General features: G+C 41.5%; 1 protein-coding gene across 4 annotated transcripts in view; it reads right to left on the reverse strand.

The window, feature by feature from the left end:
* Positions 1–599: 599 nt before the first annotated feature.
* Positions 600–16,643, reverse strand: part of LOC124143472 (neurogenic locus Notch protein-like) — a 113,105-nt gene continuing 97,061 nt past the window's right edge. For 3 of the 4 annotated variants that reach the window (XM_046512467.2, XM_046512465.2, XM_046512468.2), the window contains 18 exons: positions 16,171–16,366; positions 15,746–15,891; positions 14,986–15,216; positions 14,328–14,486; positions 13,587–13,815; positions 12,769–12,970; positions 12,193–12,346; positions 11,227–11,882; positions 10,908–11,112; positions 10,470–10,618; positions 9,272–9,840; positions 8,526–8,894; positions 7,969–8,110; positions 7,354–7,537; positions 6,934–7,110; positions 6,560–6,711; positions 5,599–5,844; positions 600–5,378 (listed from right to left, as the gene is read on the reverse strand). In XM_046512467.2, coding sequence (XP_046368423.1) covers positions 4,122–5,378; positions 5,599–5,844; positions 6,560–6,711; positions 6,934–7,110; positions 7,354–7,537; positions 7,969–8,110; positions 8,526–8,894; positions 9,272–9,840; positions 10,470–10,618; positions 10,908–11,112; positions 11,227–11,882; positions 12,193–12,346; positions 12,769–12,970; positions 13,587–13,815; positions 14,328–14,486; positions 14,986–15,216; positions 15,746–15,891; positions 16,171–16,366 — 5,423 coding nt within the window. In that variant the 3' untranslated portion in view covers positions 600–4,121. The remainder of the gene's footprint in view (positions 5,379–5,598; positions 5,845–6,559; positions 6,712–6,933; positions 7,111–7,353; positions 7,538–7,968; positions 8,111–8,525; positions 8,895–9,271; positions 9,841–10,469; positions 10,619–10,907; positions 11,113–11,226; positions 11,883–12,192; positions 12,347–12,768; positions 12,971–13,586; positions 13,816–14,327; positions 14,487–14,985; positions 15,217–15,745; positions 15,892–16,170; positions 16,367–16,643) is intronic. The other variant, XM_046512466.2, reaches the window with a different exon arrangement.

Consider the following 16,643-nt stretch of genomic DNA (forward strand, 5'->3'; position numbering starts at 1 on the left):
TTTATAATATGTATGGACAAGATCGGGGACTTGGTGGATTGCATGTGCCAAATATTAATGTGTGGATGTTAATCACTGGATTGTCTGGTCCGAACTCAATCATTTTGCAGACCACCATGAATAGCTGGCATGTTGTCGAGGGCTGCCTTAAACAACAAACGACCAAGCAACCCTGATTGACTTATGTTTTGTAGGGTCCTCAGTTCATTATTGGTGTGCTAATTCAGCTTTCCTGCTGTTTTCAAACAGCCCACTGTAAGGCTACTGGAGGTGTGAGATTTTCTTATACAAAAAGCAGCCCTAAAGCCCGAATCAGGCAAAGATTAGGATAGGTTGATATTAGTGAGGATGTTTTTGGAAAGGCCATTATTTCAGTAGTCAAGGGAGGCTTAGACCCACATCTTAACAAGTCTTGGGCAGGACATGCTCCCCCATTTAGGGAATGCCTGATTTTTCAGTGATCAGTCATATAATTTCCAACACGACTTTGCCTTTCACACCCCATGGAATCTGTTTCATTTGGATACTTATTCTCTGGCCTTGAAGTTATATATCTTAATGAAGGTATGCTTAGGGTTCAGTGACAACAAACGAATCAATTCTTTGTACATATTTTATTATATTGTATTCAATGCATAAATAAATGGATGAGGAAGGCTTCCTAAGGCAGGTGAAAATATTAGACTAATTTCCCAACTACTGTCATTCTGTGGCAGCTTCGAAACTGTTGAAATGATGTACAGTTCAAACCTCTAGTAAAGCTGTATCAAAACTTTTATTTACACCATGTACAAAACAGACTTTGAATAAACATTACAAACAAAACGGGCATTTTTGTGGCCAAAAAAAGTATCGAAACTTAAATATTTATTCTGGCAGTGGAGAGGTAGTAATATTTAATGAAGCTGTCAATATTCAATTACAATAATAGTAATGTTTGTTACCACCATATTCATGCCTTTTAAGTGCATATATTGATCATGTTGAAGAACAGAACATTCACATAAAGCAACTTGATAATTTCTCACTTGGACCTCAGAGGAACATGTTGCTGAGTCAATAAAATCTGTATCATGAACTGAATATTCATAGCTTCATATCATCAAATTTCAAGTTTTGAATGTCATTCACATGGTAGACACAGTTTGAACGTCTCCATTGAAATTTTCTTGGTCAAATAGTCATTAGTGTTGAGAGGAAGAACCATCAAACATTCAATAGTTATCTTTCTCAAATGTATTCCTAGTCAGTTGACAGTCAAGGATTGTGTGCTAATATTCAGTACTAATGAACAGCTTCATGCGTTATGTACCTCGGCACAATTAAGTTGTGATGCTATGTCATGCACGGTTCTATGCATCAACAACCAATTACATAATATCACACAATCTGACAACTAATGATAAGAAAACATAACAATGCAAAAACAGAATAAGATAAATGCATTAATGTAGATTAGTACTGTACAATGTAGAAAAAATACTTATTCACACGCACATACATACATTTTAGCCGTGAGCTTAGCCTTTATACAGCCAAAGTTACATGTACATACACTGTTGCTTATTACTCTGAAACGTCAAGTCTTCGTTCAAATTTCTGTTAAATCTAATCACAAATAACCCCTACTTTTCCAGACCTGTGGGACATGTTTCAAGATTTTTCAGACTTTTGGGACACAGGTTCAACAAACATTTCAGATTTTCAGATTTGCTGAGATAATATAGCTGTGTTTTATTTCATCAACACTTTAACAAGTCAAAATGAACAATGGTTAGACTAGAAAACATACAAAATATACACAATACACCTTCATAAAACTCGGATCACTGTTTTCTCATTTCTTTTCATTAATTAATTCTTTAAAAACTTGCCGAAGTGGACAATTGAAATACCTCTTAACAACTTAACAAAGTAAATGTTTACCACAATAGGTCATGTGGTTTGGTTAACAGCGTAACCAAGAATAGCATCTCTGTTCACTCCATTGTTATTCAACAAAATCACAAAATGAGAAAACAGCAAAGTGAGACATGTTAGTCTTACAAAAAACAGGCATTCTTTATTCAAAGATCTGAAAACCTGTAAGGTAAAGAGAATTACTGGTGAAGACATCTTAACAATCGGATACATATAAAAAAAACTACCCAGTCTAGCGTAATCAAATATTCATGACTAAAACCAAGTAAATGAATTACCATGCCCTATTCTGTCAAATCATATGATATAATGACAATAAATACAAGTCCTACAATACCATAAAATAAATATGACAAACTAATTTCTAGAACTATTGCTTTGTGTCATTTAACAAAACCTTTTAGAACAAGACACCATGCTTTTCTGGCATAAATAATAGTATCTTTATAACTACTGTCATTGTGAATTTCTAGACCAATAATTCTCTTTATTTTTCCTTCAACACAGTGGAATGAAAAAAAGAGACAGTTTTAACACCATTTATTAACTGCTGCCGGAATGACCCCAAGGAATCCTGGTCATACAAGTGATTACCTCCCTTGGTTTAGAAAGAAACTTGAGATCAAATGTATTCATTTTGGGGTAACAATGACATTGAAATAAGGAATGGGGATTCGATGATAAGAAATGAAATAAAATAATAAAACAGCCATGAGTAACATCCTAAAATATTCAAAATATGTTATCGATGCCAGTTTCCATGGCAATGATAGCTGCCATTTCTACTTCTGCAATTTCACAAGGAACTTAACTAAAATATCAACAAATGGTAAGGAACTCATCCCTAAAAAAACTCATACCAAATAAACCAGTCATGATAATGAAGAATGTTGACTGTAGAACTGTCAGGGGTGAATTATTTAAAATCAGTTGTAGGCAATCACTTGTAGATACAACATTCAACATACAGAAGAACACAAACACAGTCTTCATAAGAAACACAAATAAAACCGAGGCAATGATGCAGATTGGCATTTAAATGCCACTATGAGAAAAACAAAAAGAATGAAAATGAAAATATCATATGGCTCGTGTGACACTGAATAATGATACGATTCTAGTGACTGTCTGAATTGTGTATAAAAATACAAATATGAGAATGTACATGTTATGTATCCATGCACGTTGACCCTTTGATACAGTATGTACAACTCGTAATAATAACCTTGAAATGTCCTGTGATTCTAGTCGGCAAAAAGACACATTGTTATTGCCACTAATTTGTGGGAAATGTTCCCTTCGTCTTGTAATCAATTTGGGATTATCTATAGTCGACTAAAACTGCAACGACATTAGCAATGTTACTTAACTCACAGGACAGTAGGCGAAGGTTTTTATTTTCAGTAGGCCTATCAGCTCCCTAGGGGCCGGAATTGCAGGCAATGCCTTTATATTCATCTTCATGTAATAGTGGATGACTTTCAGCCAAACATCCAAAGTCACAAAGGTAGGGATTTTCCCTTCTCAATAGCAAGCAAATAAAATCAACATAGCACAAATGATTCTATGGCACCACCTCGTTAAAGGACATAAGATAGGTTTTCAAGCTGGTTCATTGGTGCTGGAGCCAATGTGTGTACCTGCAACTTGTAGTAAAACATCCTTTCAATGAGACCTCAATTGGTACGAAAGCTGTATGCACATGTAAAGTTTTTACCCTTCAGCATCTTTGTTCACGTTCGGCAACGTGCAGCCATGTAAAGTTAACAGATCCTTGTCATAAAACTTATAAAACATAAAATCTCTTTTTCATGCTGGCATGTGGGCCATGCTTTCATCTTTGTCAGCAGCACAAAATTGCCCAAGGTTCCAGGGACTTGCTCAACCATGGGAAATGCCTGTCCCTCTCACATATTCCTAATGGCACAATGAACTTACTGTAAGTTTCTCACCATCTTGAATAAAATATGCACATGACATAAGTCAGGTCACATCAGTGTTCCTTCCAAGTTAAGTCACATGCAGTGCGCACTGGAGTTTGCGGTTCCAGCAGCAACTGTATCAGGAGTTCGGGATGCCAACACATCCAATTGTAGCATTATTGTGACCTGTGAACACATCATGTGCTCCATTCAAAGTCTGAACACAGTAGTAGCACGCACATTAAATGCATAGTGATGGGTTCATGGCTACACTAAGTCTTAGATATACACTGCATCAGCTGTTCGTTTGTTGCGGCTGGGTACGATGGGTTGTACTGGGCTGGAGATTCCTTCTGACCAGTCTGAGTGAGCAGAGTGGGGTGAAGAGCTTGACCACTGGCCTGGGGAGTCGGGAGAGGGGGTGGGGAAATGGTCGGGCAGGAAGGTGGACATCTGGTGTTGGGGAGGGGAGTCTGAACTCATCTGACTGTGATGAGAAGGTGGCGTAGGGAATGGCTCAATGTTCATGGTGTTGTATGCTGGATACTGCTGTTGTTGCTGTTGCTGCTGCTGCTGCTGTTGTTGTTGTTGCTGTTGCTGCTGAGTGTTGGAGTACTTAGGACACACATCTGATCCTGGATATATAGCCGAGATGGCATGATGGCCATCATTTGCTGGGAACGTATACTCTGTTCCACCTTGACTCCGGCCCATGGCATTGGATTGGACCCTGTTCTGCTGAGCATGTTGCTGCATGGCTTGTATGTGACGAGGAGACGTTGGAAGATTTTTAGGTTTAATGGGTGATGGTATTCCATGAGCAATGGGGCTGCCACCTGGCTGCGTGTTGGGCGTGGAGTTTGTGGATGGTATTTGATGAGGCTGTGGGTGATGAGGATCCAGCCAGCCCAATTCCTGGTCCATAGCTGCACTAGATCTATAATGGTTGGACATTACAGTCATGTCACTGACGTTTAGTGGCTGCTGCAGAGTCCCCATCTGACCGTCATCTAATGAATGAATGTGCGGTTGAGGCATGGCCACCACCGTGTTCTCATAACGCGGCGACGTCAAGTCATAACTTTGCGGTGACTGAGAAGAGTCCAGTGAAGTGCCAGGTGACACTGTCCCAACTGAAGACGACTCATTGGAGGTGGATGTCGACTTTTTCTTCCGGGACTTGGACTTTTGTCCCTGCGCCAAGCCATTGGGTTTGCCCGACTGCGGAGACATGGGTCCGTGGGTTTTGGCATTCTTACGGCCTTTCTGTTTGCCATGTTTTCCACTCATGTGGGGCATAAATGAAATGGATGGTGATGGCACGCCACCATTCGCTAAATGAACACCAGCAGTTGGACTGTTCACTTTATATTCCTCCAACAGTTGCACAATATCATGGTGTCTGCGCTCATAAGCAACATGGCTGGGTAGTCGATCCATATGATCAGTGATATCCCTGTTGGCGAAGTGATCCAGGAGGATTTGAGCTGTCTCGTAACTTCCCTCTCTAGCTGCCAGGAACAAGGGGGTTTCATCCTGGAACAAAGGAAAACAGGCGTGTCAAGTGACATGAACATGCTTCATAGAGGACTTTACCACACTACACACACATCAGACAGTGTTATTTCAATTTTAATGATTCTATTCACAGCATCTGACTTACAGACTTTTCAGAACCCAGGAGAATGACTGTACCTTGCTCTACTGTACTAGAAAGAGATAGATGTTTTATTAGGAAAGTCAGACAATGTTGTACCTTGTTGTCCTGGGCATCTCTGTTTGCACTGTGTTGCAGCAATGTCAACGTTGCATCTCTATTGTTCACCGCAGCTGCCCAGTGCAAAGCGGTCTTGCCGTTGTTGTCTGCAGCATTTATATCTGCATCAGCATTGATTAGGTCTTCCACCATGCCCTCGATGGCCAGACGAGCTGCCAGTATGAGCGGAGTTGTCCCATCATGCATTCGAGCATTGAGATTGGTTGATCTGTTCCTCAACAGAATCTAGAAGGAAAATTACTAGTGATTACAAATCTGAATCAAAACCAATGAGGCATTGTCCCTTAAAATGTAGTAAAAATTATGACACACTGCTCACCTTTCATTAGGTACACGAAGATGTTTCACTGTTTACACGTGAGTAGCTAGTGCATTATGGGATAATGGAAATATCCTGATCAAAGCTGAATAATATGTAAATCAACAATTGTCAACTCACGTCAAACTTCATTATCAAGTGGGCTGTAAAAATTCCTTTCGTCATGATATGATTTGTATTAGCAAGGTAGCAATGAAATACATGAAAACTCTACTCTGGTCATGTTTTCTTAAGGAGTCATATTCAATCACCACTGGGAATGAGGACTGACCCAACCACACATATTAAGTAAACTTCAGATAATCCAACCAACTCCTCCTGTACATAGTATCCCACAAATAGTATTTAGCAAAATATGCTTACACCTCTTCTAAAATGTCTTAATATGTACATGTATGATTTTGTTTCCATACATCATGATACAATATTTGTACCACGCATGATGCCATACTTGTATCATAACATTTGTATCACCATGAAGTGATACTTTAATCACACACAAAGTATCACCATATTTCAAGACTTGGTGAATCACTTCAGCTTTACTGTAAACAATAATGTTGTCACAGTAATCCAAAGGAAGAGGGATCTGGTATATGCGATGAAGTTTGAAGATTCTACCTGGAACACTCCCTGAGCATCAGCTGCCACAGCTGTGTGTAACGGCGTCCGGCCGGTGCTGTCCTGGGTGTTGGGGTCTGCACTAGCATCCAGCAGCGTCTTGGCAGCATCAGCTCGGGCATACCTTGCAGCCAGGTGTAAGGAGGTCTCCCCTGTTGACAAAACATAAGCTTTATAGTACATTGCCATTATATCATTGCTTGGAGCTGTTTCACTGAAGGATCTCAAAGTCAAGATTATTGTTATTCTAAGCATGCAGGAAATTGGTCATTGAGATGCGAATTGGCTAATAACCTACACTACTGAGTACAAAGCAAACACTGACACTGAAATAGGTCACATATTTTATTCTAAAAACATGAGCCTGAACTGACCTGTACGATCCGTCTGTGCGTTGATAGCAGCCCCCTGCATCAGCAGACTAGTGATGACATCAGCTGACCTCTCCTCACCCTCACCACTCTCACCAGAACCCGAGCCACTGTCCTCGTCACACCCTGTCTCCAAACCTCCACCACGGAATGATGCCAACATCAGGGGAGTGAAGCCATCTGAACAACATCAAACAGGAACAACTCATTTAATGCAACATCAATGCAAGAAGTTACTGTCTGGTGAGGGTTCTTCGTTATCAAATAATGGTCTTTCTAAATACAGGAATTTTCTTTGGGAAGTCTGGGCGACTGAGGCATTGAATTTTTCTGTATGGTTGTATAAAAGGACCAATGTTACACTTCCATATAAAAATATGTTTGTCAGAGATGAGATAGATCTCTTCCAATATGTCAACTTACCGGGTCCCCTGACGTCCACATCCTTATTGTCCATCAGGTCCTCCCCCTGAGGTGGTGTCAAGGCCAGGATGGATGGCTTGGGGATGTTGGCTGCATCCAGATGCTGCTGTGTCCACTGACGAGTGTCACCCTGGTCAAAGTCCATGCAGGCAGCCTGGTCACTCTCTCCACAATGTCGCTCAATCTGAAGGCACAATGTTGATTTCATTACCAGGTCTCTGATGACCTACGGTGCCTGCAGACTACATTACAATTTTACAATTGACGCTAGACAGGAGCACATTATCGACTCTAACTCCCATGTATAAAAATGTAAAACCTCAAACGGAAAAAATAAACTTCTTCATTAATTAGTCTTTGAATATCATTTTACTCCACTTTTAGCAATATTCTAACAATATCACGGTGGGAGACACTCAAAATAGACATACCACATTGTACCTATGTGGGGAATTGAATGTGAATGCTCCAACAACTAGGCTATCCCACTCCCCTTTATAATAAATAAGAAATTGGCACAGGTTCACATATCTGCCAAATCATGGCCAAAATAGGCCAAGGTTTCCAATCACATGAGCCTTCAATAACAGACTGACAAGATGAAACATAGCTTACAGTGCATACCTTCTGGCGTTTCCTCTGAGGCTGTTCCTCATCCTCATCCTCCCAGCAGTCACTGCTCAGTGGAGGTGATGTGTGGTTCTCGTTGGCATCCATCTTGTCCAGCTGTGACTGGTGCGAGCCCTTCTGGACTTCACTGAAAGACAGCATCAGATGTTCAGAAACTAAACTCAGCATCTGGCATTAGAAATCAGCCCTTTTGACTGAATGAATCCTGCAAATTACTCTGAAGTCATACTACAGCAATGGACACAAGAACTGACTTCCCAGACAGCTGACATTGGAGAAATCAAACATCAATATGTTTAATCAAAAAGCTAACACGTAATTTGTGGTTTATGCATGAAATGATAGCTGAAAATGGCTAGGATATTTTGTGAGTCTCCTACACTGAAAGACAGATATATCAATGAACAAGTTGTCCCTAAATATGACAGCTAGGAATGCCATGTGACAGCCCTGTGATCATTGGCCAGGATACTTTTCCAATGGTAAAATCCCTGCCTGAGTAAGAAATACTTCATATGTAAGTTTGACATGAAGTAACTTACTGCATCTCTTCTCCATCAGGGCACTTTCGATTTCGGGCACGAGGTTTGGTGGCTTCATTCCTGCGGAAGAAACCTTCAGGAAACCATGTCACTGCTCTCTCTGTTCGTCTCGAAATAACAATTATTACAGCCAGAGTGAAGAGCAGGATGGCGCCACAGGCGATGACAATGTAGACGAATGTCATGGAAGGTAAAGTTCCAGGTCCGGAGGCATCTTCAGCGCTCACTGAAGCAATAGGAACGCCTACGTCTCCTCCTTCCTTCAAAGCTGCCGCCAGGAACTGGGCTGCAGGGTTAGCACTGTTGAAGCAGTTCTCTGGACTTATCTCGTAACATTTTCGGTAGTCAATTTCCAAATACACTTTTGTCCTGTTGAAGAAAATAAAACCAAAGGCTAAAATACATTCACATACCACGATGTGTACTATATGAATTTGTCACAACCCTTTGACATTCAAGTAACTAAAATCGTTTCTTACATTACTTAAGCAAAAGTTAACTGAATTACTTATCAACCTATTGCAACTCTGACACCAATAGAACAATAACTTCTGACATGTTTTATCCGTGATCCATTCATATAATTTTCACAGCTATTTTGCCTTTTATGCCCGATGGAATCTGTAATGACCAGATATTCAAGACTGATTATGCTCTGGCTGATGTTTTATATATACTGGTTTGGTTTAAAAAAACATATCAAATATGAAGTAAAGAAATAACCAACTTGCAAGCAATGAACATACCCTGTCAGCAGAGAACGTTTGTCTCTTTTGGAAGCTTGCATCTTTAACAAACTTTCTATGTATCTCTTGACACGGGAGTTGGCATCTTCCTCTTCCTGCTTCCATGGAAAAATCATCTCCTGGCCTTCAGCATCCTTCTTTATCCGAAGCACTGCACGCAAGATGTGGCTCAAATTACGTAGCACCATCGTTGAAATGTTGCGGAAATGTCCTGGTGACACCAAGACGATGATAACCAGAGTTCCTTGGGCCAGCTTGGGTGGGTTGTTGTCACAGTCCAAACCATCCCACTCACAGTCGGCAGTGTTGCACCCCTGATCACAGTGTCCATTGTGGTAGTTGAGGCGACAGTACTGGTCATAAAATGGGTTGCATTCTTTGATGTCTTCTTGACAGTCAAACCCATCATAGAGACAGTCTTGGTTATTGCACTGTGGGTTGCAAATTCCGTTCTTGAAGACCTTCCAGCAGTAGACACCATCCCTTGCTTGTGTACAATTAGCCCAGGGCTTCATCCCATAGGAACATTCCTTGCCATCATAATCACATGCATGCATGTTACACTCAGTCTGTAAAAAAATAATATGTAGTTAAGATAAAGTGAGTGAGTGAGTGAGTTTTGGTTTAACGCCACTTTTAACAGTTTTCCAGTTATATCACGGCGTGTCAGCTTAATGTGGGAGGAAAGCCCGAAGGGATGCAGGTCTCAGACGTTTACCACTTCGGTGAAACCCACGGGTATGGTGCTGACAAACCTAGAAACATAATCCGGGCGAACCGGGATTCGAACCCACAATCATAGGTTTCTGGCGTGCCCAAGGGACGCAACTCTGCACAGCGAATCGCGGCGCCTTAGACGACTGGGCCACCCGTGCCCCCAATTAAGATAAAGAAACATAAAGGCGAAGAAATAAAAGGGATTCAGGTGGGTTTTTTTTCAGTAGTACTTTTAATCTAGGGACCCTACATGTCTATAAATTCAAATATTAGGATTAGGACAATAACACCTTTATATTGTCTTAATTTCAAACACAGCTAATCATTTGAGAAATATGGTCAGTCCAAGTTGCAGGAGTTTCAGATGTTAAGAAATGTTAAATATTAATCACTTTGATATTAAAATAAAGTTGAGATTGTTGAATAAATCGAAAATGTGATATTCCTGGAGGAAAAGATATGTAGACACATGACAACTTACATCACACTGTCCATTGTTGGCCTTGTCAGGACAACCCAGTTCCAAGCACCTCCGCCATGGTTCATCAATGGCTTGGGTGGTTGCTTCAGGCAGGTAGTACTCACAACGGCTTCCTGTGTAAGTTCGAGGACACTGGCACCGGTAGAAACCTACAGCAATATCTGACGGATTAGAATTGGTCCCCAACAAGTCATGTTTGTCATACGAGGTGACTAACAGGATTGGATGGTTACGTAGATCATTGCTTATGATGACTATCACTGAATTGTCGGGTCCAGACTCGATTATTTACAGAAAGACATCAAATAGCTAGAATATTGCTGAGTGTGGTGTCAAAACAACAAACAAATTTTAAATCATTGGATCTCTTGCATGCTATGAGAAGACAACATTCTCAAAATACATTCCTAGCATAACCATTAGGGAGGCAGTACTGACCTATATCTTCATGACAGATTCCACCATTGAAGCACGGGTTTGACTGGCACTCCAGCACAACATCTTCCCCACACTTGGAGCCGCTCGCTCCTGGTGGGCATGTACAAGTGTAGCCTGTGGGGGTTGGTTTGCAGGTGGCACCATTGAGGCAGGGGGAGCTGTCACAGGCAGATGATGTCAACTCACAGTAGTTACCTGTGTAGCCCTGGAAAATAATCATGGTGATTTTATAGAATCAGTCGACATCTAAACATCAAACATCATTTTACTTAACACATCTTACTTAAAGATAATATAAATGGGAATGAATGCTGCTTACATCTCGGCAATCACATCGGATGGTTCCGCCACTGTCTTGGGAACAGGTTCCGCTATTCTGGCACGGCTGTTGATGACAGGTGATGGGTTGGTCGCAACGCTGACCTGACCAGCCATGTTTGCAGTCACATCGGTAGCTGTTGTTTAGTTGGACACAATCCTGAGTGCCACTATCTAAACAGGGACTTGAGAGACACTCGTTGACATCCCCCTCGCACTTGGTTCCAACAAATCCTGGTGGACACATACACTTGTAGGTGCCGATCTCGTCCTTGCATGTTCCTCCATTGTGGCAGGTGTTGGGTAAACAATCAACTTCATCAATCTCACAGAGGAATCCAAGAGTCCCTGGCGGACATGAACAGTGGAAGTCACCCACTGCATCGTGACATGTGCCTCCATTCACACACGGATTGGTAGCGCAGTCGTCAATGTTGAATTCACAGTTCTGACCCTGGAAGCCATTGGCACAGCGGCAGGTGTACCTCCCAACCAGGTCCTCACAGGTGGCTCCATTTTGGCAAGGTTGAGAGGCACACTCATTCAGCTCCACCTCACAGTAACTGCCTGTGTAGCCAGTCTGACATTTGCAAGTGTGGTAGTTGTCTGTGTCATGACAAGTCCCTCCATTATGACAGAGCTTGTCACGAGTAGTTCCTTGAAACAGAAATATAACGTTGATAACATGATAAAGGCATACATCTCTTTTGTTACACGAACAAGTTTATATTTAGAACTTTAATGAAGAGCTTTCTTGTCAGGAGCAATTTTGTCCAATTTTTAAGGGAGACAATCCTGTTCTACAAAATTACCTCCCTTTACCTCCAACATTCAAGCTTGATCATTCTTTGATCATTTATTTTGAAAAAGTGACTGGTTTCCTTTAACCTTCTAATACATAACCCAGCTGTGACCAACGTCATGCCCTATTAAATGTTCAAAGTTTAACAAGCACATTCTGACTAACCTCTTTGCTTGGCTGCTGTGTCACACGGAACTTCCGAGACATCACAGTGGGCTCCCTTCCAGCCGAGGGGGCAGACGCACTTGTACTGATTGGCTTGCTGTACACAGTTGCCATTATTCTTACAGGGGCTCTGACTACACCAGTCCAGGAATTCCTGAGAGACAGCAAGTTATAAAGATTATCCACTAAGTGTAAGAATCATTGATAGGCTCATCACCTTGCACACACAGTATCATGAAACAAATGAACGTGCTCAAAGACTCAGACCACAAAAAGTCCTTTAGTGAGGGAATGTTTGTTATAAGTTGCAGTTACCAATATTACAGCTTTGATACATGAGCTATATTAAACCAATCTACATCAGGCACACAAATGGTTGATGGCATAAGAAGCGAACCAAAGGTCAGCATATGAGGACAGTTGCTGAAACCACACAGTAATGCCCAGGGAGATTGAGTGGGACCTATTCTGGTTTGAAATTTAGTAAACTTGCAATAAGTAACACAAAGATATAGTATCTTTCTTTCAGTTACATTATCAGCACCTTAAAATGCTATCAGAGCAAATCTTCCTTACCTCACACCGAGGCCCAGTAAAGCCATAGGGGCAGTAGCAAGCAAAGTCTCCATCGACGTTGTTGCAGGTGGCCGCATTGAGACAAGGATTGGAGTCACAGGGGTTGATGTGCTGCTGGCAGTTGGATCCCATGTAGCCGGGAGCACACAGACACTGATAGTGGTTAACCTTGTCCACACAGGTACCGCCATACAGACACGACCTACAATGCATGAACGTAAGTAAACAAAATAGGCAAGACATGCGACATCTTCAGGTTGTTAAATGACCATCACGACATATAGAGACTGTCATCCGAGAGAGTATTGATAGCAAACATATCAACACAAGTTGATAAAAGTTAAAAACACTTTTAAACCTTCATTGATGAGTGCTGATTTATGTGTTATGAAAAGACACTGGGGTGAGGTATTATTCATCACCCAAATCATTCATTTATTCAATCATATTCCCTCAACCTTTTGAGTCTGTAAATAGTAAAAAACAATGACTTAAGTATAAAAGTAAGCTAACTATCCTCTGTGGCAGAGAGACTGGTTATTTGATTGTGACTTCATGGTAAGTGATGATGTCACAATGGTTTGCAAAGCATTGTTGCAATTTCATTGCAGCAGGATCTCCATGAAGATATTGCTGATATCACTCAAGCGGTATGTCATGTGCTAGCCAGTTTCAGAAGATAAATATGTATATATGAAGTGCAAAGTTATTTCTAGTTTTATTGCAAAGTAATAAGTAGACGTTTCTCCTCTTGTGGACTAGTGGCTGTGTGTAACCCTGACAAGGGACAACAAAGAAGAAGTTATCGAGATGCTTACGTTGCTGTACAGTCATTGTCATTGTTTTGACAATGAATGCCACTGAATCCAGGTTGACATGTGCACGTATACGAGTTGACGTAGTCGGTACAAGTTCCCCCATTCATACAGGGCATAGACGCACACTCGTTGATGTCATCCTTGCAATGGTGGCCCCCAAAGCCTTGCACGCACACACAGGTGTAGTTATTGATGCCATCAATACAGGTTCCTCCATTGTAGCAGGGATCTATAGGAACGCAAACACACATGATATAAAATGTCACTGCCTGAGAATCAGTCACAATTATCCACCAAAACAGATTCCATTGGGCAAAAAATGCAAATTAGAAGTGAAAATTATTTGAATGGATCATTGAAAATCAGTGATGACCTAGGTGTTGGCAAAAGGGGTAAACATATCAATGAAAGCAAAGAGCCTTTGTTAGTTACATCAATTCAATTCTTTGCAATATATTAATTTTATTAATTTTAATATTAATCTTATGTCGTCAGCAATGTTACAGCTATATCACAGTGGCTTCTAATACTGCAGAGCAGGAAAGGCTTATAAGTGGTTGATAAGCAAAGATACTTGGCACTGGGGTGTAATATGACACAATCAGCAAGGTCACATATTGCAGCTTCCTGCTCCTCATTGGTCAGCTGTTACACCAATCATGGGGCACTGGGAACCTATTCCACCCTATATCATATAAAGAAGGTTTGATTTGTTGGAAGAACAAGAGGAACGACACTCACTCAAAGGTTTGCAGTCATCAGGGTTAAGATCGCACTGCTCGCCTTCATACCCAGGAGGACAGTGGCAGATGAAAGATCCGTTGGTGTTCTGGCATGTGCCGCCATTGAGGCATGGAGGTTGTTCTGCACATTCATCTATGTCCTGGTCACAGTGGCGGCCTGTGAATACAATGGCACACAATCATACAATGTGATACATCCATGGAGTGGCTTTACCTGGGGATGACATCCTATTGACAATGGTATTATACACTTTTGTCACAATCTGACAATCAGTCACAAATTAGATACCTACTACAGAATCCTACCTCTACCTCTACAGAGTCCTACATCTACCTCTACCGAGTCCTACATCTATCACTACAAAATCCTACATCTACCTCTACAAAATCCTACATCTACCTCTACCAAGTCCTACATCTACCGCTACAGAATCCAACATCTACCTCTACCGAGTCCTAGATCTACTGCTACAGTCCTACATCTACCGCTACAAAATCCTACATCTACCTCTTCAAAATCCTACATCTACCGCTACAGTCCTACATCTACCGCTACAGACTCCTACATCTACCGCTACAGTCCTACATCTACCGCTACAGAATCCTACATCTACCGCTACAGTCCTACATCTACCGCTACAGAGTCCTGTACATACCTGTGTATCCTGTAGTACATGTGCACTCAAAGTCTTGGTAGCTGTTGGTGGGCACACACTGTACAGCATTGCGACAGGGGATGGCAGCACAGGGGTTCATTTCAACATCACAGTTCTTGCCTGTGTAAGGCACCTCACAGTGACAGAAGTAGTTGTCGTTCTGGTCGACACACCGGCCGTGGACACACGGGTTGCTGATGCAGTCATTAATGTTGGTCTCACAGTTTGTTCCTGAACAAAAATAAAATGGTTCATTAACAACTTAACGACATAACATGATGAAAGGCCACCTGTAGCAAACCGAATTCTAATGAAACAGTTACGGTATTGCTTAACAGAAGATCAAATTTGACACAAAACAAAAAGGTTTTAAATCTAATACTAGACCTGGGCCCACTTGCACAAAGCGATCTTAGCGCTAAGACTATCGTATAAGCCTAAAGTATGGGAGCTTATCTTGGCGCTCAGATCGCTTTGTGCAAGTTGGCCCAGGACAAGTTCAAGGTCATGTCGGTTTACATATCCTATGAATGAAACAGGCACACTCAGAGTCAGCGAAAATGGCACAGAGGACAAGCATGTGGAACTGGGGACAAACCAAATAAGGGTTCTGGTACTGAAACATATTCTGTCCTTAGAATCCCCACAGGGAACAAGGGTACTGCTGACCTATTCTGCCCAAGAAACCCAATGAAGGATTCGGTACAAGGCTACTAGTGATCTAGCCTCTTCTGAAATCTCAACAGTGTTAAAGGCTCACCACTCCATCCAGGCCTACATTCACAGGTGTAGCCATTGAGATAGTCCTTGCAAGCTCCTCCATGCTGACAGGGGTTGGACATGCACTCGTTGATGTTGCTTTCACAATTGTACCCGCCGTAACCTTGAGGACAGCGGCAGTCAAAACTGAAACATTCAAGAAACCTTAAGTTTGTGGAACTTTCCAATACATTCTAGACCAACATCGACATAAAAAGACAAAATATTACAAAAAGTATTCCATACTACATTCTGGAACCATCCAATAGAAACTGGATCATGTGACCACATTTTACTTGACTCAGACTAGTGGTTAAATTCTATACCAGTGAATAAATTTGTATACTGCCTACTATATGAAGTTTCAAGGCATGTTCCCATAAACAGGAATATTCCCCAGTAATATCCAAACCCGAGTTTACTTACCGATTGACACCATCAATGCACTGCCCGCCATGGAGACAAGGGTCGCTTGCACATTCATTCACATCCGACAGGCAGAGAGCATCAAAGTATCCTGGCGGACAGTCACACAGAAAGCCGTTCTCCTCATCCTTGCATATTCCACCATTAGAGCATGGGTTGGACTCGCATTCGTTGATGTCCCGCTCACAGTGTTCACCTGCCATAGTAATTCACTTGTCACAAACAGTCATTTGCACATAGATCTTCACAAATCAAGATGAGAACTGTTGAAATGCTTAGAGCTTTGAGAACTTTTCTTTGATAAAGGAAACAGAATATATGAACTTGTATATTGTGAGTGAGTGAGTGATGAGTGAGTGAGTGAGTGAGTGAGTGAGTGAGTGAGTGAGTGAGTGAGTGAGTGAGTGAGTGAGTGAGTGAGTGAGTGAGTGAGTGAGTGAGTATGGTTTTATCCTGCTTTTAGCAATATTCAA

Source organism: Haliotis rufescens, unplaced genomic scaffold (genome assembly GCF_023055435.1).
Source record: "Haliotis rufescens isolate VD_foot unplaced genomic scaffold, xgHalRufe1.0.p SCAF_8, whole genome shotgun sequence".
Classification (NCBI taxonomy): domain Eukaryota; kingdom Metazoa; phylum Mollusca; class Gastropoda; order Lepetellida; family Haliotidae; genus Haliotis; species Haliotis rufescens.